Below are 26,508 nucleotides of genomic sequence, written 5' to 3'. Positions count from 1 at the left end.
ATAAATTTTTCTAATGATTAAATATTTAATACCTAACAATAGAGATTCATCTTGTTATACTCACTTTTCCCTATATGTCACAGCCCAGGTTTTCAGTATCAGTCATTACACTACAAGCATTTAACTGAAAATGTCAGCTCTGAACATGAACCACATCTCATCAATCTAAAAAACTAGTGGGCATCATTTCCTAGAAATGTATCAAACCCATTTTATGGAAGGCAGATGATTTGCATGAAGATATCTGCCAAGTTTAGCACTCAATCAGAATTCACAGTTTTTATTTTTGATCTAAGCTTAATTCTTTGATGTTATAGTTTGGCAGCCCTTGACTAAGTCAAGACTTTCTAACTTCTGCATCAGATTCCAAAATAGCCAAATTTAAATCATCAGGAAGAAGCCCATCATTCTTGGATCAAATAGCTTGGAAAAAGTAACCTTTGAAATTTTAAACCCTTGCCAACTCCAAGATTCTATGATATGTGAATGAAAAATATAGGGATTCCATTTCTCCTTCAGAAGGAAGAGAATTTGTTTAGAAATGTGGGTTTTGTCTTAGCTTAAAACATTTGAAAAATTGAACTAATCCTCTAGAAAATGGGTTCATCACCAAACTATTACGGCATGTGCTATTTAGAAAGGGATAGCTCACTTGGGAAGTGAACTAAAAGTCTCCCTTTCCTGTATAAGAGAGATGGAAAGATTTGCTCTAAAAGTGAAAGACATTCTCTAATTTTGGCTTTTTTTACTATAGAATTCCTCGTAATTGAAATGTGTGCAGTCTTTCTATTCTTTACTTTTTCCACATAAAAAACTAGAGAAACTTTACAAATTAGATGAGTAATAATATCAAAATTAATGCGCTCTAGGCAAAAAATTTTATTTTACTTGTATGAAGCACTAATTTCATTTCCAATGTTCCAATTATTTGGAATAATTTACAATATTTCCCACTCTGATATCATTCACAAGCTCTGGGGACTAAAGAAGCCAGATATAAATTTGACGAAGAATCCTTCCTGGAAATTAAAAAACATGTATTCAGTACAATAAAAAGAGACCTAGATGGAAAAGAATAAGATCAATTTAAGAGATGTAGGACATGAGAAATTTCAGATAACTTTAAGATAACCTAACAACATATTATTTCATTTAAGAAACATGTATATGATTTCTCCTTTAATTATTCTGATATAACTAATTTTGTTCATTTGGAAAGTACATAATGGTTAGTACCCTAAGCTACATAGAAAGTGACATGTATATTATAGAAATTCCTCCTTATAAAAAATTTAAATAAGGGAATATAGAATTTGTAACATATGTACTTCATTATGAGTGCCCTGATAGTAGTTTAAATATCTTTATTCTCTCCTTAATATGTGGGATTAGGAGATACATTATTTCTCTCTAGATGAAACCTATAGAAGTAATATACTTTAATATAATTACTACGGAATTGTAACCATGTCAAAGGGAACTTTAAAAGATAAGTATTCTATTTTTTGTATTTCAAAGGCTAATCTTATGATCTTGGTTGAATAGATCTTCTATATTCTGTTGTAACGTTAAGGAGTCTACATGGCTTAAGATAGGGCCATCTCTATGGGTATGAATTGACCAACCCCTTCAATCATCTGCCATATCTCATAACTTTATATAAGGCAAAATGAACACTTAAGATATATTTGAAGGGAAAAGTAATCACAAGGAGAAGCTGAGAGAAAGGTAGAGTGGGACAAGGAAAGAAAAAGCCCCACCCATTTTCTTGAAGAATGTTTAATGGACTATGTTATGCCAAAACCTAAAAGAATCCACTGTTTCAGTGAACCTCTACCTTGTCACTTCCCCTGACCACACCGCTTTGATACTACTCATTAATGCATTTTATGGAGCAATTTATCCTAAATAGTACTACTGCAGGTGCCAACTATAAAGGAAACAAACCCTTATCTAAGCCTGTCACACCACCTCTCTTAGGATGTCCCTCTTGGCTGGCCAAACACTACTGTTACCTAAGCATTTCTGATTGCACATGGAATACATACCTTATGCCAACTTCTGGCCGTATCCTGATTATAAGGTACAATCATAAATTTCTTATCTCCTCTTTATAATTTCAGTTACAGCAGCCTTTATGGAAATGAAGACTAACTGTTCCACTACCATATTCACATCACCTCGAAAATCCAGAAATCCACCCGGTCCACTAAGCAGATACCTGTTGGTTGGTAGTAGGTGGAAGGAAGAAAGGGCAATAGAGTCAATGGACTACACGAGCCCAAATAAAAGTCACAACTAAGAATTTGAAAAGCATTTGAGCCAGGAATTTAGAGGTGGAAACACCAAAGTACAATACTAGATTCAAAAACAAAATCTGAGAAATACACATAAGCCTAACACAGAGATCTCCAGATCACCCTAAAACTGATTATGAAGGGCAGTGGCAGCTAATTCACATCAGTTCTGCATTCCATGTGTTGTCATTCATGCAGATCACACAGGTGTCTTTACTTAGCTAGAATTCACCATAAAGCAATTGTTTGGTATTCTGATATTATCCATCCTCCTCACATTTCTTGCTCATGAAAATCAACTTTCTATGATTGTTATTTCTACTAGCTAAAGTTCTTGCCTCACAGATTCATTGTTGGAAACTATAAGGCCAGTCTCTTCTCCTTCAGGAAACAACCCAAAAACAACTAGGAGAATGAGAAACAGAAAGCTAAGCTCTATTTTTTATAAAATTTAGAGACTTGTAATTTCAAAACATAATATGTGAAGATGGGCTGCCAAATGCGTTGAAGGTCAAACAGAGGTATGGGAAGACACCCAGAAAGAAAGTATTTAGCTAACAATCTCAAACAAAGTTATCAGAACACAGTTCCCCGGGGCCAGTAGGACAACTTGAGAGGGTATATAGTCTATATCAAGGAGGAACAGGGAAGGTAGAGAACCAGGAATCACTCATATACACCATATTTTTTAAAAGCTTTCAAAAGGTAAGGGAAAATACAGTACATTAGGGGCGGTGCTGTGGCTTCCAATCACAGGTGGCTGTGAAGAAATAAAAGCTAAAAGAATTTACCCACACAACCTTGTACCATAAGGAATTTTACTTGTAGTAAAAATGTTCTACAAACTTGAAAAAATCTCCTCTTTCACGTGACCTTTATATAATTGTGCAGAAAGAACTCCACTCATTATGGAGAAAAATTAAAAAGGAATAATTAAATTTCCCAAAATTCTGCCAAAAAGTGTGTGTGAGACAGAGAGATAGAAAGAGAGGAGGCTGGGGGGAAAATGGCAAAGAATAATCACAAGAAAAATATTTTCATGGAGCAGCTAAAAGCAAATATTAAAACTTAACAAACTGATTACTTCCGTAAAACAGGAGCTCAAAGCAAAGATGCAAAAGTTCAAGCAAGATCGTCTTCATCAAAATCCCAGACTTTTTTTTCAGAAATAGAAAAATCCATCTTAAAATTCATGTAGATTCTCAAAGGACCCCAAATAGCCAAAAACAATCTTGAAAAAGAAGAACAAAATTGGAGGCCTCACACTTCCTAATTTCAAAATTTACTCAAAGCTATGGTACTAGAATAAAGACAGACATACAGACAAATAGAATAGAACAGAGAGTCCAGAAATAAAACTTTGCATATATGGTCAAATGATTTTCAGTAAATGCTCCAAGACTTGCAATGAGGAAAGGAGTCTTTTCAGCAAGTGGTGTTAGGGAAACTGGGTACTCACATGCAAAAGAATGAAGTTGGACTCTTACCTTACACCATATACAAAAATTAACTCGAAACGGATCAAAGATTTAAATGTAAGAGCTAAAACTCTTAGAAGAAAATATAAGTGAAAAGCTTCATATCATTGTACTTGGCAATGATGTCTTGGATATGACAGTAAAAGCACAGGCAACAAAAACAAACACCAAAAGTTAAAACTTTTGTGCCTCAAATGACACTATGGAGAGTGTGAAAGGCAACACGTAGAATGGGAAAATATTTGCAAGCCATTTAATTGATAGAATATATGAACTCCTACAACTCAACAACAACAACAACAACAACAAAAACCCAGTTAAAAAATGGATATTTGAACTGACGTTTCTCCAAAGATATACAAATGGCCAATAAGCACATGAAAAGATGCTTATTATCACTAGTCCTTAGGAAAATACAAATCAAAACCACAATGTGGTATAACTTTACACCCATTTTGATGGCTATTATCAAATAACAGAAAATAACACGTGGTGTCAAGGAGCGGAAAATTGGGAACTTTGGGCAGTTTTTGATGGGAATGCAAAATGGTGGAGACACTATGGGAAATGACAAGGCAATTTTTCAAAAATTTAAATATTGAATTCTCCTATGACCCAGCAATTCCACTTCTGGGTGTATACCAAAAAAAATCTAAAGCAAGGTCTCAAACAGGTGATTTGTATACCCATGTTCATTTTCATAGCAGCATCATTCACAATAGCCAAAATGTGGAAGCAATTCAAGTGTCCATTGATGGCTGAATGGATAAGCAAACTCCAGTATATACAGTAAAATCTTGGATTGCAAGTAACTTGTTCTGCGATGTTCCACAAGATGAGCAGACATTTCTAATAAATTTTAACTTGATAAATGAGCAATGTCTTGTAATACGAGAGTACGTGATGCCGAATGTCACATGACCACAACTGAGACAACTGTTCTTGAAATTTGCTTTGATTTACAAGTGCTTTGGATTACACACATGTTTCTAGAACGAATTATGCTCACAAACCAAGGTTTTCCTGTACATTTAATGAAATATTATTTAGCCTGAAAGGGAAAGAAATTCTGACACATGGTACAACATGGGTGAACCTTGAAGACATTATGTTAAGTGAAATAAGCCAGTCACAAAAAGACACCTACATGATGATTACACCTACATGAGGTACCTACAGTAGTCAAATTCACAGAGACAGAAAGTAGATTTGTGATTAGGGGAAGAGGAAAATGGGGAGTTATTTTTTAATGGGTGCAGAGTTTCAGTTAGTAGATGAAAAAAGTCCTGGAGATGGATGGTGGCAATGATTGCACAATAGTATAAATGTATTTAATGCCACTGAAATACATACTCCAAAAATGATTGAAATGGTAAATTTTATGTTTTATATATTTACTACAATAAAAATGTGACTATTTATAAATGATCAAAAGCTCAATAATTAAGCAAAAAGGCAGAGAAGTCTGTCAATGCCAAGGGCAGAATTTCAAAAATCCTAGGGAATGGATGAGAAAAGGTGGTGACTAGAACACTCAAGAGAACTAAAAATTTCTTTTTCTCATCTCTGCCATTCTCTAGCATCACTGAAGTCCTGGTTTATATTCTTTTGTTTGGGATGACATCTAACTGTCTAGAATCTCTTCGTCTCAGAGATTTGAGAAGGGACATATCAGCCCACCTTTACCCAATCAGCTCTGAAGGCAAAGACATGTTCAGTGAATTTGGCTTCTCACAACATAATTACTTGAATGGGAAGTGAGAGACAGGCAGCACGGACAAAAAAGGGGAAATCACTTTCAGCTGGGAGGGCAATTGCATGAATGTCCACCACAAGTCCATATATATTTAGCTTTACCTACTTTTTCAAATTCCTCTTTTTCTCCCCCAACCCCTACTCTTACCACCATCCACTTTCTACAAGGCTTTCACTGGGCTACCCATATGTACCTAAAGTGAAATGTCTGCACTGCAGATGAATTTACCTATCCCCGAACCTCATTCAAGGGTTCTGCCCAACTCTCTATAACTTGAAGAAACTCATTTCGCTAATACAACAGTTTTAAGTTAATACATGGTCATCCTGGGATCACCCTATATGCATTTTCAGAGAACTTTTAGATATAATACTTTCTTTCTCCATGCCATTAACAAACATTTTAAGGCACTTTTATAAGCTCCTCAGATCATGCCATGTGGAAAAAGTGACATTGGCAAGCAAGTTTGGATCGGTTATGTTTGACGAGCCATTCGTAAGGATAATTTAGGGCCAAAAATTTATCAGTTTAAAATTATATATCTATATATATCATTTTTCCTCAAAATATCCATTATAGTGCTATATAAATTCCATTACTGTAGTGAAAAAATAAGACTTCAAAGTAGTAAAACATGTATTATTAAATTAACTACAAAAAAATGGTTTCCATAGGAAAAGAAACTAAAGCAATACAAATCTCATAGAGAAAAGACTTCAAGAAAATCAAAGCCAGATGATGAAAGTTGAATACTAAAGAAAGAAAGAATGGTACACAGATGGTTCAAGAGCAGAACAGAACCAGGAAAACAAAATTCAGGAACAGAGAGACCAAGGCTACTGCTCCCAGTTTTTCAGGAAAGCTAATTGGAAAGATGTCTATCCTGAACTACAAAACAACCAGGATACCAATATAACTCAGTGGTTAAGAACGTGGGAGTCATAGTGTTGAGTTCAGATCTCACTTCTGCTCTTTAAGAAGCTATACAACACTAAGAAATTTTTCAATAACCCTAAACTCATCTATAAACAGGGACAATAGTATTTACTCCAATTAGTCACTGGGTGGATTAAGAGGTAATACATGTAAAGCATTTGCTTTACACCTAGTTAAGTACTAAATAATATTTCAATAAATACTAGCTGTGTCATTTGAAAATAACATTAACAAGTCGAATATAGGGAGTGACTTCCCAAGTCACATTGTTCTTGAGTTGATATTGGAATGACTTTATCATTAAACTCTAGTTTTTACTTTGGATTGTTCTCCCCAAACAAGAGTAACTTCCACGTATGTGATCACATCGGAACTTAAGGAATTGTGGATAAAATCTCCAAGACTTAATTGAGGTCCATAGGGTTTCATGGAAGTCAGGTGAATGCTACTGAGCAACAGGATGGTGTAGTGGTTAGGAGCACACACTCTGGAACCAAAATGCTAGGATTTGAGTGCAGGCTTTCTGCCTACTTTTATGATATATATTTATTCTCATTTTGTCAGTGTCTTCATCTGTAATATTGCTCCTACCTTATGAGGCATTTGGAAGGATTATTTGACATAAAACATGTAAAGAACTTAGAACAATGCCAGGTACATAGTAAACAAGCAATCAATCTGTTGAAAATAAATGACACATCATGGCCACAGAGAGCTGTCATATAGGAGAGAGAACAGCATGGATATTATGGAAGAGCCACTAAGAATACCATATGATTATTTTCCTTTTTCCTGGGAACACAGGGCTTCAATAACATGTTACTAAGTCATTGTCATCAACACCATGGTGTTCTTTTCCCATGAGATGAAGTGCACTGAGGAGGAGAAAATGGAACACCTGGATGCCCTGGCTCAATGCCCCTTTGCTTGGAATTGAGATGGATCACTGCTTTCATGTCTAATTAACAATAGAAAGGACTTTGCCCTTCATTGTATTCAATGAAGGAAGAGAGTAATGACTCCTTGTCCCCTGGCCCATTCTCTCTTTCCCAAGGAGATAAAAAAAGGAAACTCTCTCTCTCACACACACACATACACACTCACACACTCATACACACTCACATGCATGCAAACTCCTCTAAAGCACTTATCTTGTCACACCCTCAGGGTTTGGCTACGGGGGTCTTAGAAGAAACATCTGCATCTGTCCCTTCAACCAATGAGCCACACAGCTCAAGATCCCAGAGTCCTTGAAAGAATTCCACTTTCAACACAAAGCAGAAGACCATGCAATTAATATCTAAAATTGCTTAGCACTGTCTTGGGTGGAAAATAAAGAATTATTTAGAAACCTTTTGAGACTGCTCTCTGTCTCTTGGTACCCTGAAACTTCTATCTGATTGCAGAGAATGACCTGGCCAAAAAAGTGGAAACATCCCCATGAGGGGCAGTGTCTAAACAACTTGGACTCAGGAAACCTGTATTTTAGCCCCTGCCCTGACTTTAACCCTATGACATTAGGAATGCCACTTAACCTCTCAGAACCAGTTTTCGGTTTACTCACCTGAAAATGGTTGGGTAAAGGAGTCAATTCTGAGTTGATAATAAACATAGATAAATTATTTATGGTCTTAAATTATTGGTCTTCTCATCCTAGTGATTAATGGATTTGAAAGAAATCTGTCTAGGGAGAAGCTTAGAGGGCAGCTCTGTAGCATTTGTGTGGGAAGAAATCCCCACAGCCCCTTTCCACATGCCCTATTCTGGGTGTCTGAGGGCACTCCATCACCCTGCAAGGCGGCAACGCACAGGACTCTCATAGAGGGGGAGGACTAGGCTTAGTGATCCTGACATTCAAATTCCTGCTTTCAATGTCTCATCTACTTTTTAAGCTATCACTTCCACATTGGCTTCACAGGGAGGCATGGTTCTCACCTTACAGTTTAAACTCTTTTTTAAATTCGCTTCAGTGCAGCTAAAATAAGGCCAAAATATTTAGAAATCACTAACATCTAAAAGTCAACAGGAAGAGAATGGGCAATTAGAGAATCCAATTTACATAGTATAATTCACTCGACTTTAGCCTCCTCCCTGTCTCCTAGGCTTCCTCTGTATGGCAGAGGCCATCTTTTTTTTTTTTATAATTTTTTTTTTTTTCAACGTTTATTTTTGGGACAGAGAGAGACAGAGCATGAAGGGGGGAGGGGCAGAGAGAGAGGGAGACACAGAATCGGAAACAGGCTCCAGGCTCTGAGCCATCAGCCCAGAGCCCGACGCGGGGCTCGAACTCACAGACCGCGAGATCGTGACCTGGCTGAAGTCGGACGCCCAACTGACTGCGCCACCCAGGCGCCCCGGCAGAGGCCATCTTAATCCCCTCCTATCTGAGAGCATCCTCAAGCATGTCTAAATACCCCCACGTCCAAACCCAAGAGTGCACTACCCAGGGAAAGGCAAGAATTCCCTCTCCCACTCCTGTTTTCCATCTTCCTGTCTGAGGACCCGCAGCGATCTTCCTCACCAGAAAGTTGTATGACAAACAACAGTCACTTTAGAGAAGGGAAGAAGAGAGCAGGTCAGCCCTGTGGAGGGGAGGTCCCTTCAGTGTAGTATCAAACCCAATAAAGCTCTTTCCTATTACAAAATTTCTAGACAATCCTCTCAGATGAGAGGGGCTTCCTGGATTGTCATGAAACATCTTTATTCAGATAAGCTTGTAGTTCACAATGAAAAAGAACATGTGGGAAAGTCTGGTGCTGTAAGTGAAGAAGGACTTGAGAAGCTGACCAGACAACCAAACCTCTACTAACAAGTCCATTTTGCTTTCTTCTCGGTTATATTTGTTCTTCTCCAGCTGTGATTACAAAAGGAGAAGCACCAGGAGAAGAAAAAACACTTTGAGCACACAGCAGAAGTCAGCAGAGAAAGATAGTAATAAATATATGTTAGAGGATTAATGGAGACTCTTTGATTCTACTAAGAGATTAAAATTCCACAAACTAGGTCAAACCTGACTTGCTGTAACTTATCCCCTAACCAAAACAGGCTAGAAGAATTATAGTAGAATATAGCAATAGTATCTCTCCGCAAATTTCCAAAGGTTAATGATCTCTTGGGTTTTTAAAATCAGGATTTGCTTTCATAAAGCCAAAAGGCAGCTCCCACTCTGGATATGTTTTTTACTCTAAAAATAACAAATTATTATGCATAAATTATATGCCAAACAACAAAATGCATCCTAAAAAGTATATGGTAATAGGAGCAAGCAGAATATCTCAATAACTTCATTATCTGTGCACAAAAAAGAGAAAAAACTCTCTGATCCTATTTCATTTTTAGTTCACAACAGGAATTTTTTTTTAAGTTTATTTATTTATTTATTTTTGAGAGAGAGAGCATGAGCCAGGGAGGTGCAGAGAGAGCGGGGGACAGAGAATCTGAAGCGGGCTCTGCATGGACAGCAAAGATCATGACCTGAGCCTAAGGCAGATGCCTAACCAACTGAGCCACCCAGGTGCTCCTCACAACAGGAATTTTTAAATTATGAAACAAGTTGGGAGTTTTCTTTGTTCTAATCCTCTTCTGCCCCCTAGTGGTAGCATATTTTATGTAATTTTTATGTAATTTTTTTTGCAGCTCACTGAAGCATAGACAAAAATTATGTATATTTAAGATGTACAACAGGATGATTTGATTTGATATATATAGAGACTGTGAAATTTTTACCACAATTAATTAGCACATCCATCCATCACCTCACATAGTAACTTTTTGGGGGTTTTTTTTTTTTTGGTTTTTGGTGTGGAGTAAGCACTTAAGATCTACTCTCCTACCAAATTTTAGGTATACAAGACATTATTATTAACTATAGCCACTATGCTTTATATTAGGTCCCCAGAACTTATTCATCTCATAACTGAAAGGCTGCCCTTTAACCAACAACTCTCCATTTTCCCCACCGCCAGTCCCTGGGAACCACCATACCACTCTGGATCTGTGAGTTTGACTTTTTTGCCATTAGGAATATTTGGTTGTTACATTTCTACCATTAAAGTAACTTTGTACTTTATACCTATTATAAACCCTAAAATCAACTTCATAAACACATTGGACTGTGTGATAAAACTTCATGATAATTTTAGAACTTAATGTGTATATTAATTCACAACAGCATTACCCAAAATATTTTCCCTGAAAAACTCTCAGAGAGAAATATTCTGAGACATGCATGTGATTGTCTGAAAGCTTGGAAAGCAGAGAATATCATATCCTTCTCTTAGAATTCAAAATACGCATTACCCTATTAAAGACAAATCCTACAACTTTGATACTTTTTGTGATTTCCTAAGCTTTGCCATTAAACACCTTTAGACCTGATGGCATGCTGTAAAATACATTGGGAGGTCTTGGGATATAGGCATTGTTCCCAGCTGTCTGCTCCTGAGCATGGCTAAAAACTTCCTTCTTTGTGATTCTTCTTCCTTTGTCACACTTATTATTCCCTACTGTACCAACTTGAGTTCACCTGAATACTTTCCATCAGGTTGGCAAGGCAATGTATACCATAGTTCCATACCTAGAACTCTCACACACTCTCAAAATCAAATTTTGAAATACTACTCAACAGTAAAAGGGAATGAACGTTGATATATGCAACCGCTTGGATGACCTTAAAGGCATTATGCTGAACAGAAGGGAAAACTCAAAAGGTTACATACTATATGATTCCACTTATATAACATTCTCCAAATTAAAGAGACAGAGAACAGATAAGTGGTTACCAGGGATTAAGGAAAGAGAGGAAGGGTATAAGATTAAAGCTATAGGAAAGAGTTCCTTTGTGGTGATGAAATGGGTCTATATTTTGATTGTAATAGTGGTTATTCACATTTGTAAGGACTAAGAATGGATCTTAGCCCATTCAAGCTGCTGTAACAAAATACCATACATTGGGTAGCTTATAAACAGCAAACATTTATTTTTCACAGTTCTAGAGGCTGGAAAGTCCAAGATCAAGGCAGCAGCAGATTTGGTATCTGGTAAAGACACCTGGTTCTTTCTGGTTCACACACAGCTATTTTTCCCTCTATAGCCTCACAAAACTGAAGAGAATAAGGGATCGCTCCAGTCTCTCTGATATGGGCAATGATCTCATTCATAAAGGCTCTGCCCTCCTGACCTAAGCACCTCCCAAAGGCCCCACCTCCTAATAGCATCACCTTGAGGGTTAGGTTTCAACATATGAATTTTGGGGAGACACATTCAGACCACAGCACTATAAAATGCCCTAGAATTCTACATAAAGACATATAAGAAAATAAATGCATGGAAAAAGATTATGAAAATGAAGTAAGGTCTGTAGTTTAACTAATTGTACCATTGTATTGATGTCTCACTTCATTAGTACACTGTAGTTAGGATGTCCCCATTGGGGAAGCTGAATGAAGGACTTACAAGACCTCTGTGTACTATTTTACAACTTGTGAGTCTATAGTTATCTCAAAATAAAAAGTTTTTTAAAATCAAATCCTATGGTTTATACCAGTGAGTTTGCTATATGAATTCTTTTGGATTTTTCTAAATTCCTCTAGACTACAAAAAAAAAAACCCAAAAAACAGAAGTGATTATTATATAGGAATAATTAGGTAATGTGGCATTATTTTTCTTTGCATTGGCAATGTTAAAAGATAAATTGAGGCATATGTTAAATTTTTAACAGTTTATGTGCACAAAAAATCAATTCGAATTGGGCAGCATCCAATCCAACAGAGAGAAAGGAGTTCAGAAGAGTTATACAAAATAAGACTTTTATAGCCAAGAGGGAGTGGGAACAAAGAAATTCTACTAGATAAAAAAGCAGGCTGGTTATTGCAAGGTTATTTTTCTTTAGGGGATGGAGGGGATGTATCATGCAGATTATCTAACCAGTGCTGACCAGGTAATTCCTGACTGACTAGTTTAAGAGTCCATTGCTTGGAGAGTCAAAACTGTAATTAAATCTCGGTTTGGTGACATAAGGCTTAACATAAGCAACTCTATTTTGGGCCTGCTTGTCTTGTTTTTAATAACAGATAGCTGGATGGTCATAACTATATGTCCTTCCTCTTCACCGGGAATGGAATGAGATATAATGATGCAAAATGAAATCTGTGATGTCTAAATTTGGGGTCTCTCCTGATCTGATGGGTGCCCCCAAATGTGGGAAGACAGTGGCACAAGCGGTGAAAGAATTCACCTGAGGCAGAACAAAGGAGATAGAGGTTTACTGAATACACTGCAAGGGAGCCTAGGCAGGACAGCAGAGGACAGGCTGTCTGCTAGGAGGCAGTGAGTGGGGACTGTTTTTAAAGAGGGAAGGTAAAGAGGTATGGGTGTCGAATGGAATTTTCCCCTTTTTGGTAACTGCATCTAGTTGTAAGTAACCCATTGGTCAGTTAGGGCCTATGCATACTCTGAGGTGGGTCGCCTGTTGAGCCTGTGCTGGCTGTGGGCCCTTTCTACATTCCATTGCTCAAGGCTGTTTGTGTAAAAGCAGCCTCTACACAATCTTTGATAAACACACACACACACACACACACACACACACACACACACACTTAAGCGAGCTTTCTCTTTCTCTAGTCTTTCTTTTTCATCTCAGTAAATGCCTCCCCTCCCTAACCCTCCCCTACTCACCTAGTTGTTAAGGCCAGACTTTTTTAACTCCTCTTTTCCTCACTCCCTACATCCAATCTATATCAAAGTCTTTCTGATAATACTTCCAAAATAACCTCAAGTCTGAATTTTAAAAAAATACAAAAAGAAATGAGAATTGAAAGGAGACTAGGACAATGCATCTGACAGAGGGGAGAAAAACCAGGAGAGTGTGTAGACATAACAAGTGAAGGAAAAAGAAGATCCAGGAAGGAGAGTGGTCAACATTGTCAGATGCTACTAACATGTCAAGAAGAGAAGGAAGGAAAATGTTCATTAGATGCAAAGGAAGAAGAGAGTTCATCAGTTTATTTAGAGTATCCTCCATACAGTAAGGCCAGGTTTCAGCGGTTTGAAGAATGGATATGAAATCACAAAGTGTAGATAATAAATATAGAAAATTGTATCAAGAAGTTTGGCTGTGACAGGAGAAGACAGTCATAGCTGACAGGGACACAGAGTTTTTAATATGTGAAAGCCTCAAGATTTTTAAAAATTCTCCTAACAAGGAGCCATGTTACTATTCTTTCATATATCTTATTTTAATACTCCATAAGTATATTCAGTAATTCACAACTATGATATTCATTATTGAAATTAGTTAAAATTAAGAAAATTAAAACCTTCTTCCTCCTACAGACTTAAGGTTAACTTTTTACTCAGCACTTATAACACGACTTCAATATCTATAGTGCTTGGGAATCAGCTGAAATTCCCCAAATCCCCATAACTGAAATATATTAAGTCAAATAATGCTTATGCCTAGAGCCATTCCATATTTCTCCATCTCCTGCATTTCTTTCTACCTTCTTCCCCCTTTACTTCCTCTATCTCTTGTCCTGTACATTTTATTTATTCATGTGGAAAAGTTCTTAATTTTGCAGGTACTTCAAATTCTATTTTTCAGTTAAATATTTCTGACTATCTACAGTGTTAAAGGTAGCGTCAGGTGCCGTGAGAGATAAAGTATGAGTGTGATATTACACTGTTCCTTATAATTAGTAGCGGTGATATCATCATTTATAAGAAAAATATGTTTGGCCATCTGAATGACCCTTAGAATTTCTTAAGCGTTGAGAGTGAAAAAGGTGTCTTCTGTTAGGTTGACGAAATGCCCTTTGGTGCACCTAGCCATGGAGCCTGGTTGCCAGTGCAACCAACCACTGATTAGAGAATTGGGGGAGGCGGGGAGAGGCTGGAGATTGAGTTCAATCTCCAATGGCCAATGATGTAATCAATCACACCCATGTAGTAAAGCCTCCATAAACCCCCAAAAGAATGAGGTTGTGAGAGCCTGCAGGTTGGGGAACACACGCAGGTACCAGAGAATGACACGCCTGCAGAGAGCGTGACAGCTTCACACTGGTTCCCTGCATCTCTTCCATCTGGCTCTTGCAGACTTTTATAATAAACCTTTTATAACAAACTGGTAATCTTGTAAGTAAACAGATTTTCTGAGTGGTGAGCCTCTCTAATTAAACCCAAGAAGGGAGCTATGGGAGCCTCCAATTTGTAGCCTGTCAGAAGCGCAGGTAACAGCCTAAGCTTAGACCGGCTACTGTCATCTGAAGGGCAGGGACAGTCTTGTAGGGCTGAACCCTTAACGTGGAATCTGATGCTATTTCTGGGTAGTATCAGAACTGAACTGAGTTCTGGACACCCAGCTAGTGTCCCAGAATTGCTGGGTGGTGTGGAGAAACCCCTGACACGCATGTTAGAATTGGTGACCAGAAGAACACTTGTATCTAAACAAATTCACTGAGATTCTGGAGGAAATCAGGCAACGAATGGCCCTGAAAAATAAGTAATACTGTCTTTATTCCCCCCAAAAGTTAATTTTTTGGTATCTACTATATTGAGTATCTACTGTTTGCCAAACTGTATAAATGCTGAAAATTAAAAAACTAAGTAAGGCATAATCCCTACCCTTCAAGGAACCTGCTTCTCATTACTTCTGATATGTGGAACAGAGAAAAGACTAAGGCAAGGAGGTGATATTAGAAATGAGCATAGGAGGGGCGCCTGGGTGGCGCAGTCGGTTAAGCGTCGGACTTCAGCCAGGTCACGATCTCGCGGTCCGTGAGTTCGAGCCCCGCGTCGGGCTCTGGGCTGATGGCTCAGAGCCTGGAGCCTGTTTCCGATTCTGTGTCTCCCCTTCTCTCTCTGCACCTCTCCCGTTCATGCTCTGTCTCTCTCTGTCCCAAAAATAAATAAACGTTGAAAAAAAAAAAAAAAAGAAATGAGCATAGGACTTTCCAAAGGTACTGGGAAAAATGCCACAAAATTTTAGTTTTAAATTTCCCAAGAACAAAGAGACTCTTAAAAACTGAGAACAAACTGAGGGTTGATGGGGGGTGGGAGGGAGAGGGGGGTGGGTGATGGGTATTGAGGAGGGCACCTTTTGGGATGAGCACTGGGTGTTGTATGGAAACCAATGTGACAATAAATTTCATATATTGAAAAAATAAATAAATAAATAAATTTCCCAAGAACAGAGGAAAAATCCTTTCCAGTATGTTTCCTTAAAATAAAAGCAAAAAATTAAAACCTTCAAACCATGAGCTTTTACTTGTCTAATTTACCAAATTATCTTATATGCCTAAATAACTTCTCCTGTTCTTTAATATCTGTTGACCTAAGAAAACAAAATGTGTAAGTTGCAGAGAAAAAAAAACTACTAAAACTGGAAAATGAAAGTCTTTATAAAAAAAAAAAAAAAGTCCACTGTCACTAGTTTGGAATGCCAGGAACTTTAGTGCATAATTCTATTATTATTTTGTTGTTGTTGTTGTTGTTGTTGTTGTTGTTTATAAATCTACTGTTCAGACCCTACAGAGCACACCGAGTGCATCAGATAGCATTTATCATAAATATGGTGATGGAGATAGATGAGAGAGATATCATATATACATAGAGAGTCTATGGTAGGGGTAAACTAAGGTTTACGGTGCAGTAGGTGAATCAAGGCCAACAACAATAAAAGGAATTAGTTTATGGTGCAGGACAATATAAATGTTAAATGGTGCGATGCAGACCCTAAATCAGGAATGGCAAATTTCCAGGTCACGTGCCACCACCTGGCCCTGCTTCCTCCATGTAGACATTCACAGCTGATTCTAGGTCTTGTTCCCATGGGGTTCAGACGTGGCCTCAAAATCCCTGGTAGAATCCCTCCAGGCAGTCATTTCCAAACAATTGCAGCTGGTATTCATAAGGAAATCTATTGGCCATCACTGCTAAAAGGGTTTATAAAGAAAATAGTAAATTAGCCTAGAATGAATGAATGGCAATCCCAGTCCTCCCACCTGTGAGTGAAAGCATGGAGGGAGAAATGCCAAGAGCAGAGTATAAATAAAGAGGGCTTAACATCAGCACTGAGCCCACAGGACAGGGAGCAGGAGCTGGGAAAGCCATCAACATGGTAGAATCCAAACTCAAGGTAAAGTGGTGGGTTAATTCATCCCACAATATTGATTTAGTGCCTGCTACTCACCAGGCAGAAGTCCCAGTTTTGTTCTTAAGAAGTTGTGGAGGGGAAAAGAAAAGCTGTAGAACGTGTGTAAGGCACTTAACCTCCCTAGGTCTCCATAAAATTGGGCAGCCATATTAGTCTAAGACTGCTGTAACAAAGTATCACAAACTGGGTGGCTGAAAACAAGATAAATTTATTGTCTCACAGTTCTGGACACTGGAAGTCTGAAATCAAGGCGTTGGCAGAGCCATGCCCACCTGAAATCCTTCTTTGCCCCTTTCTAGCTTTTAATGGTTTGCTGGCAATCTTGAGCATTCCTTGGCTTGCAGCTGCATAAGTCCAATCTCTGCCTTTGTTGTTGTCACATGGCATTCTCCCAGTGCGTCTCTGTCTTCACTTGACCAGTCATACTGGCATAGGAACTTATAATGACACCAGTCATCCTGGCATAGGAACTCTCTCTAATCTAGTGTGACCTCATCTTAATTAAATCTGCTACAATACTATTTCTAAATAAGGTCACATTTGGAGGTACTGAGGGTTAGGACTTCAAAAATTCAATCTATAACAACAGTGAAAGTAGAAAACCTCTTAACTTACCATTTTAAACACTCGATGCAAAATAATAATAATAATAATAATAGTAGTAGTAGTTACTGTACATTTTAAAAAGTGTCAGCCATAGTGATTGTCAGCCTCTGCCAAACCCCTGTCGGGACCATGTGGTCACCACCTTCTGGAATAAGGATGTTCTCTTTAATTCCTCCTGATAGTGTACCAAAATCTACCCACTTGTAACAGTTCTGCAGTGTGAGCTTGCAGATGACAGCCTTTCAGATATTTAAAGAAAGTGTTGAGACCACATTGTTTCTTTCGCCAGCTGAGCATCCCCACACCCTGTGATCTTTCATCATGACACCATTAGGGCCACTTTAGGACTCCGAGTGGTCTTACTTTCTTAAACTGTGACATTAGTACTGGGCACAACACCCTGAAACAGGCAGGCTACCCTAGAACTAATACCTCCCTTGTTGAACAACTGGAGGCATTGGCTCTCTTGTCACTGACTCACACTTTGCCTGACCACCAACTCTTGTTCGTGTATTCTGCCACTTAAAGTCTCCCTCATCCTGAATTCATGCAGTTGTCTGACCTTTTAGATCACTGGGATAACATGGATGAGAATAAAAGCCAACTACCAATCAGAGTGGAGAATCGTCCAAAGGGTTTTCATCACCCCTCCGCTCAAGGGAAATGACCCAGTGGCAGAACAGGCAGAGAAGAGAAAGCTTTGGCCCACCACTCACATGAGACCAAGAGAAAACTGAGGGCAGAAGAGAAGACTTAGTATTTGCAGGACTCTAAGAGGAAAAGTGAAGAAGGTGGGAGCTTTAGGATGGAGAACAGAGATAGAAGCAGGAGGGGGAGGAGGGAAAGGGCCTAGAGAAAGCTGTGGGAATCCACCCACTGCTCTCTGCTGGCATGGGAAATGCCCTTGTGGGGACATTGCAAAAGTCTAGGGGTGACACCTCATGTGCCTGTGCAGCATGACTAGTTCAAGGGGCACAATACCCCATCTCTGAATCTCCTTAATCTGGATTTATTATTAGTGGCCTCAAATAAATTGTTACTTGAAACTTCTTCAAGGTCCATTTGTAGATCACCTTAGCAGAAATGATGACCCAAGCAGAAGCAGGAAGGAAAAGAGAATCCAACAACCCCCAAGCCAACCACCACCTCCGGTCCATTGTGAGAATCAGAGACAATATCAGAATCAAAGGTACCCACCAGAGACAACAAGTAAGCTGCACAACAATCCATGACTCCATTTTCCTGTGTACACAAACTGCATTCTATATCTATATAACTTCCACAAGCTGAGTGAGTTCTCACTTCATGGTTTTTATTGGCGTATATCTCTTACCTCTCCACAGACCCCACTCCAGCCCGACAGCAAAGCATCAGGAGAGAGGTGAAGCAGGTTGGTGGCTGTTCCCATCACCTCACTCACGTCAAACTCCTGTAACACAATAAACCCACTCTCCGACATCCCATTTCTCATAGTTAAGTAGGTTTAAGTAAAGGAGATATGCTATAGACATGATTTAAAATAAACAAAAAGAACACTGATAACAAACAGATGGGAATTTTTATTGATAAACCATGATTTCCTACTGGATACATAAAAGAATACAATTAACAATAACACAACATTCTAACATGTAAAATTTAAACCTTCAGAATCACTTTGATCAACATATGGTGCTTTGATTTCTGGGAAAATAATGTTTTCTTTCAAAAGTATTCTCATATGCAAAAGAGCTTCTTAAAATAGGGGACTTATGAATAAAATTTTATAAAGCTTCCTGTGTAGAAAACAAATGGACTCTACCACATCAGCTGCACCCTCCTAAAAATCCAAAACAGAAAGCCTTGAAGGGTCAAAATAGAGCCACATTCTACCCAAGCTACCAAAGATGAACCTTAAAGATCCACAAGTGGAACATGGCACTATCCCCTACCATTAATTCAATACAATAGGCAGAAGAATTATAAATCGTAGCCTCATGACAACATGAGATAAAATTACTCTGAAAACATGAAGCAACATGTGTGTCAATATCATCCATCCCTACTACAGAGATACCCACATATGAATGTGTAAGTGTCCTTTGAAAGGAAAAGCTCAGACATCGTCTACAAAATATCTATCTTCCTGGATTACAATAACTGAAGTGAAATGGCATTTTATGGAATGATGCAATGTGGCACTGTCTTTTGAGGAAGCTTACGAAAACACAACTCACAGGCTAGAGACAGTTTTGAAACAAGCCTACTCTCACTAATACATACTTACTTAAAAATGTGTATTTACTGGGGCACCTGGCTGGCTCAGTTGGTAGAGCATGCAAGTCTTGATCTCAAGGTCATGAGTGCAAATCCCACGTTGGGGGTAAAGATTTCTTTTAAAAAAATAAAGTTTCTTTTAAAAAATGTATATTTACTGCTTGGTTTCTGGAAGAAAGTAGGATTAAAGTCCTCTATTTAAAGTAGTGATAAAAATAATTGCACCTCAAACTATCCCCTATGTAACTTAAGATATTTACTATTAACATAAATATCATTTGAATACATGCTATGAAATTTTTAAGCCCTTTAAAAGTGCTATGCTTTACTGGAGTTTGAAAACAAAGAAAAATGAGGAATATACTCTTCTAACAGAAGCCTCTACCGAGGGTAGAATAAACTCTAAAGCTGACCCAGGAGCAAGTCCACTTACTATAAGTGTCTCAGACTTCTAATGTGCAAGAAAATGATGCCTCCAAGAATATATAGTGGCAACTGGACCCATAGTAGCCACGTGGCAAACTCAAAATAAGTACTGTCTTTATGTTAAGAAAGGAGGTATTTACAATATATTTCTATAGAAATCAGTATTAAACTTCAATAAAGCAAATGAGAAAAAAATAAGGCTATTACAAAAAATTCCAGATTATATGCTAGCAGGTTAATAAAATAGCTTGTTCTAAAAATGACCAAAAAAAAAAAAAATGGTAGCTCCAATTTTATTTAAATGTCATAGGACAGCCAGAAATGTTGACTTAAATAATTGAATTATATCAAAGATAATTGGTATTATATTGCCAGACTATTTATAACTATATTTTACATAAACAGAAATTAAGGCTAAATATAATTTAAAAAATAACTATACCCAGGTTCAAAAGAGGGGGAGCAGGGAGAATTATGCTATCTATAATTCTGAAAATCCCCACATGTAGGATATGATATTGCATATTTAAGTAACAAGTTGTTAGGTAATAGATGTATATCTGGATTTTATATAAGCACAACACTCCTCAGATTATACTATACCCAAAATACTAAACCAAATATACGATTGTCAAAGTATTTTGAAAAACATAAAGTATAATAGAACAATTAAAAAAAAAAAAAGCATTTTGTTGACCAGGCATTTTTTTCTGAACTCATCGATATAGCAAACAAATTATTAGTTGCCTTAATTTCTTTTTAGAATTATAACTAAAGGTGACAGAATGATAAGACCCAATATAAAAGTGTTGTTCTGCCTTTAAATTGTTTGGCTACTAGTTATTCAGTCTCTGGAACCACTGGTCAGTCAAAACTGAAAGTGACCTATGCCGCTGTCATAATAAGGTTCCCCCTCAGTGAAAGAGAAGGGGCAATTTTAAATTAGTTCTTATTAGGAAATGTAATTGATGGCATTCTAAATGGAAGAAGCTCACCATAAGCAAACTTAAAGGTAAAATGAGGTTTTTTAAATATTATTCTTCATAGCATATGAAGAAAAGAAAATAGTCTATACATTTAATTATTACTACTACAGGTCCTCCTTTTCCCTTACGCCTGTGGCTTTTTAATCACTTTTAATCCAACCCCACTGCTTGTAACAAAGTCAGTTCTCTAAAAAAGATATGAAGGAGGATGGAGACAAGGCATTACCACAGCTCCATGCCCCAAGAAGCACAGCTGACTTTCTCCTCCTCCTACTCATTCTCCTCCTTCACTTTTAATAAATTTATAATAAAAGAGATGCATTACAACAACAGTTACAAGATGACTTCTTAATCTGAAAATCTGAAGTGCTTCACAAAAAAAGTATTCAAGTTCTAGTTTTTAAATGAGGAAATGTGGCCTAAAAAAGATACAAACTGTCTTCCATTGGCCTTTCCATTCTAGTCTTTCCCAATATACTATACTAGAAGTTCAGTATAACTTATTTACTGAAGAATATAAGGTACCGGTGGTCAGTATAAGAGTCCTGGGCAAGGCAAGGGAGGAGGATATCCTTTGCCAACACCCTCCCCCAACCTCTTCAGAAGATACTGTCATCTTTAAAGGTGTCCTAGGATATAAAGACAGAAAACACCATACAGGAAGGCCCAAACATAACAAATGTCTTTTTTAGATCAGACTGTTTCAAAGGTGTAACAGAACTACAAGCTTTTATCCATTTAAAAGGAAATACAAGAAGATTATTTATTTGATATTTAACTTCCACCCTCTCCATAGACCACTCTCTGAGGATCTATTTTCTACATATAAGTTTTAAGCTTCAAAACAGTGAATTTTGGTAACTCCTACCTTTGTATCCAAAATATCCAAAAGGAATATATGAACATCCACTCCCCTATAATTTCTTGAACACCGACCACAATTTCTTAAAATTCACTAAGATAAAAAAAAGTTTGAAAAATTAACTTTAAAAGATACATTTGCTTACTTTATTTTCGATGGATTTATTTTTAGACAGTTGAAAATGTTGTAATGCAGACTTTTGAAGCCCATGGCAATTATTTTTCTCAGGTTCACTTGAGAGAAATGCCATGGAATTAAGGAGCAAAAGTAAACCATTTCTTAGATTTAGAAGAGATCTTTATTTTTTATATATATCTAAAATATTTCAATATATTTAGAAGGAAAAATGAAAGGAAGAAGGAAGGAAAGGAAGAAAGAAGGAAGCGAGAAAGGAGAAAAAGAAAAAAAAAAAGAAAGGAAAAAAAGGAGGGAGGTGGAAAGAAAGAAATTTTCTTTAAAATTTTCACCCAGATAAATGAATATTATCTTTCAGAATACAGGGTAATCAATTATCCAGGCGCTCAAAGTTCAAAAATCTTAAAGATTCACATAAACATTACACGTCACTAGACAGCTGGCCATCTGACACTCAGACACCTGAATCTAGAAGAGCTTCTACAGGACCCTGGGCAACACCTGACCATACTTGAGGTCAACAGTCATGTTCACCTCTCTTGTCCTTTGTCAAGCCCCAGCTTCTTTCCCAGACCACAGGGAGGCCAGCCTGCTGCGTCTCATACAGGATCTTGTTGTACCCTGGCTAATTATGCCCCATTACTAACAGAGCTATGTCTTCTAGCTAGGATCTTCTAGTCTAGATCACCGAGGGCACATACTGCTATGCCCTCTGACTCTCATCCCTGAAACAGACCCAGTGTGGGAGGCTGAGGAAGTGAGAGGGAGGGCAGTGCACCCAGAACCCCTTGGAGCAGTTTCTGTACACTCCTCAAGCTCTGAACCAGACTGCAAAGCACACGAAAACACATTCTCTCTCTCCTTCTCTCCAGAAGAAAAAAAGGAAGGGTAAAGGTTGGGGGATGAGATTACAACTGGAGTGAAAAAACATCACTTTTCTTAAAAAGAAAAATTCTGCCCCCTACATTTTAAAAAGAAAGAAGTGATATCCAATCAAAAAGGATATACCGGGACCACTGGGGGTGGAGTGGGCAGAGGGTAGAGTGGATGCTGGACGGGAACAGAGAAAGCTCCTCTTTCTGGTTGTTTTCTCCCAGTTCCCAGGCATCTGTCTTTAATGCAAAAGCCAACACTGGTGTACAATAATGCTTAAGAACCTAGCATTTCTTCTAGAAAATAAAAGAATAATCTAAAATAACACATTTATTCTGGAGAAGACAACACCTCCATGAAAACCTCCTTAACTATTTTTAAGAGGGGGAAATAAAGACATACAACTGCAATAACTCTGATTTTTTGTTCTACACAGAAGTCAAATGAAGACGTCTGTGCAGCTATACATACTAGGACCTACTGTGCACCATCCCCCCCAACCCCATAAAAAGAAAAAATTATTTTTCAAAAATAGTCAGAAGCAATACTTGATCACGAAAACAAGACAATCATATGTGATTGGAAATGTCAATGTTACATGGAGTCCTTAAAGAACAAATCACAGCCACTGGTACAAAGAAAACAGAAGCGTGAGACAGAGCACAAAAATTTCTGAAGGGCGACAAAGGGAGGCCGCAGCTCCGCTCTCACAAGGACCGCATCCGCGAATGTCCCCACAGAGGTCACAAGAAGACAGCTTCACTTCAGAGTTGTAACTCCTCACCGCTCGTCTCCCTGTGCAGAGGCAGACATCAGTTTACACAGATCCCTTGTTTAGAAACATTTACTCTGCCAAAACTTAAGAGCACTTCGATACACTGTCCTGAGTTTTCCATTCTTCGCATAATTTTATTTTCTTTACAAGAAACAACTGAAATGCTAAGGAGGGGCCCAAACTGCTAACCAAATCCAAGAGAGAAACAATGCCTTCCGTGCACTGTGTCCACCACCAGCAGCTGGCCAGCACGGAGACAGAAAACAGACTGCAGCTGCACGTCATGATCCCAAGTACACTTGACTCTCTTACTGGAACAGGGAAGACTTTAAACTGAGAATTGTTTAACCTCCAGGAGAGTTTATTTTAGGGTGTCATTTTCTATGCATTCAAGCGAAGCTCTAATCATTAGGACTACTGAAAAGAGATTTACCGTGGGCTTCACTGAAAAACACAAACAGATGAAGAGAAGCCTGCCAGGTAATGCATTTCAATGTTTTAAAATGTTGACCTTAGGGGCGCCTGGCTGGCTCAGTCAGTAGAGCATGTGACTCTTGATCTCAGAGTTGTGAGGTTAAGCCCCACATTGGGTGTAGAGATTACTTAAAAATAACATTTGAAAATAAATAAATAAAACATTGAGCATATAGTATCTAGAAACTATTCAACTTGGGTAAAGTTTATAGTACAAGCTAATATTAACAGAAAAAAACTAAAGTTCCTACAGCACTAAAGTAAACTTACTATACAACATAAATGATTTTTATTTTTATCATTTTTAAAACCATGTTCCATTTTTAAATTTATTCATGATTTTTTAATACTGTTACATTTTTAATGTTTTTAATATTGTATATTTTTAATTTTAGGTTCTTCAAAAATGGGATGGTAGGTTTCTATTATTTCTGACCTTTCCCATATTTTCACTTGAGAATGTCACCCTCATAAATAAGTTGCCTTTCACAAAAAACTGTACGTAGACCGAATGTTTTTTGTTTCTTAAATGTTTGAAATATTCTCCATTCACTGAAGAAACATCCCTTGGAGAATTCTGCAACGACTTTAAATTACAAAGTTGGGTAACTAGGCACAACCATTGAATCTCAGCAGTGGATCCCACCTTTCCACCAGAAAAGAAGTACTGCCATCAGTGTCTCCCCAGAATGTCCCACAAGAACCTGGGCAAACGCTCTTCCCCAACTCTACCAGGGGGTGAAAGATGAGAAGAACCGGCTTGTCGACTTAGAAGGAAAAAGAACTGGTGTTCTTAACCGTAGTCTTCAATGATACTCCACTGAACACTACTAATGATGTGAACAAGTTCATTTGACGTTAGAGTGTAATTATCTACAAGTACTTAACACGTGAAAATGTCCACAAATCTCATGCATTCTAAGGATTCTGAGCCATCAGGAGGGCTCACTCAGAATAAGACTTATTACAATTACAGAGATCACACACTCACAAAACGTCACTCTGTGACTGGGTGTAGAGTAGCCCTAACTAACCCGGGTGATCTACAAACCAGATCTCTACTTTCACATCCTACATTTTCAACATTTTCTAAAGTAATGCCTTACCAGTAAAACCAAAGAAGCTCAAGTTATTTTCCAAATAGACTATATTTTTCTTGATATGCTAAAAAAATCTGATATAATATTAGTATAAATGTTAGCAAAACAACAGACTTCCTCAATGAAGAAACAGCTAAACCCATCCCAGGATTTTATATTGCAAAGGAGGCTCATGTTCTCTCCTGAAGAAATCCCATTTTAAAACAGGAAACAGATGAAAGGGTTGCTTGGAACAGAAGCAAAACCTTGGAAACCACACATAACTGGGCTCTTGGTTATTTCAGTTTTTCTTTGTAAATTTTGTAATTGTGAGTTAAAACCTAGAACATGAGGAAACACCTAAAATTATGAGCAAAAACATCACTTTTTAATATTCATTGGCTAAACGGGATCATGTGACTTTTGTAAACTATCAGTTGTCTTCATTTAAATGGAAAACTCACCTCCCGCACTCCACCTCCCACACTCTCCCCAACAACCACCCCCCCACACACACACACAAAATAGGTGGCCACTTCAAATAAACGCATGAATACGTGAATGAATGCTTGCTTCCCTTCTAAAATATTAGGAAATCTAAAACACACTTACTTGGTTCATAGTAATCCACTATGGACACCAAAGCATCTTGTGTATTTGAAACTTTAAAGTTTCTCACAGCAGGAATATCAACACAAAACTGGGTTTCATTTACCTTGAAAATACAAAAGACTCTTAAGGGGGTGACAGACTATGTGTTCGTGACAAAGCAAGACACTTCTTTTTCTTATCATCTTAAGAAACAGAAACTAACATTTAGAGAGGATTTCTGGGTGCCAAGTACTATGGTAATAAGCATGTTACATAAATTACCTCACTTAACTCATGAAACAATTCTTACAAGATAGGTATTGTTCACATTTCCATTTCACCAAAAGGGATACTGAGAATCAGAGGGGTTACGCAGTAAATCCAAGGATGCATGCTCTTGGGCCCTGGTGCCTCACCCAATCCCCGTCTAGGCAACACGCCCCCTAGGTTACTGCTAATGGATCACAGCAGCCCCCTTCTCTGAAGAATTGCCCTCAGCTCAGGGGAGCAACCTCACCAGTAAGTGAGGTAACTGCAGGTGGGGGTTGTGTGCCCCACAACCAAAAACTGACATGTCGTACAAAAGGCCAACTCCTTGCCTCCTGGAGGGGCAGTTTATGCCAATTTGGCAACCAATATTATTAAAGGAATCTGAAATTGATAAGTTCCTTCAAATATTCCATTACGTGCCAATAGAAAAGTCAATTAATCAGTCAGAACATACCGGACACTCAAATTAAGATAACCATTAAACAAGTACATCACAGATACGAGACAAACACCAAAATCAATTACATTATTAAATGAAAACCTTAAACTTATTTTTC

General features: G+C 37.9%; 1 protein-coding gene across 6 annotated transcripts in view; it reads right to left on the bottom strand.

The window, feature by feature from the left end:
• Positions 1-15,845: 15,845 nt before the first annotated feature.
• Positions 15,846-26,508, bottom strand: part of CD109 (CD109 molecule) — a 172,801-nt gene continuing 162,138 nt past the window's right edge. For 3 of the 6 annotated variants that reach the window (XM_045498782.1, XM_045498781.1, XM_045498778.1), the window contains 2 exons: positions 25,703-25,805; positions 18,764-23,557 (listed from right to left, as the gene is read on the bottom strand). In XM_045498782.1, the coding sequence (XP_045354738.1) occupies positions 23,382-23,557; positions 25,703-25,805 (279 nt within the window). In that variant the 3' untranslated portion in view covers positions 18,764-23,381. Of the gene's footprint in view, positions 18,654-18,763; positions 23,558-25,702; positions 25,806-26,508 lie in introns of those variants that run through there. The other 3 variants (XR_006717338.1, XM_045498780.1, XM_045498779.1) reach the window with 3 other exon arrangements.

Source organism: Leopardus geoffroyi, chromosome B2 (assembly GCF_018350155.1).
Source record: "Leopardus geoffroyi isolate Oge1 chromosome B2, O.geoffroyi_Oge1_pat1.0, whole genome shotgun sequence".
In the NCBI taxonomy this organism is placed as follows: Eukaryota; Metazoa; Chordata; class Mammalia; order Carnivora; family Felidae; genus Leopardus; species Leopardus geoffroyi.
Note: the sequence above shows the minus strand (reverse complement) of the source record. Positions and strands in the feature narration are given on the sequence as shown.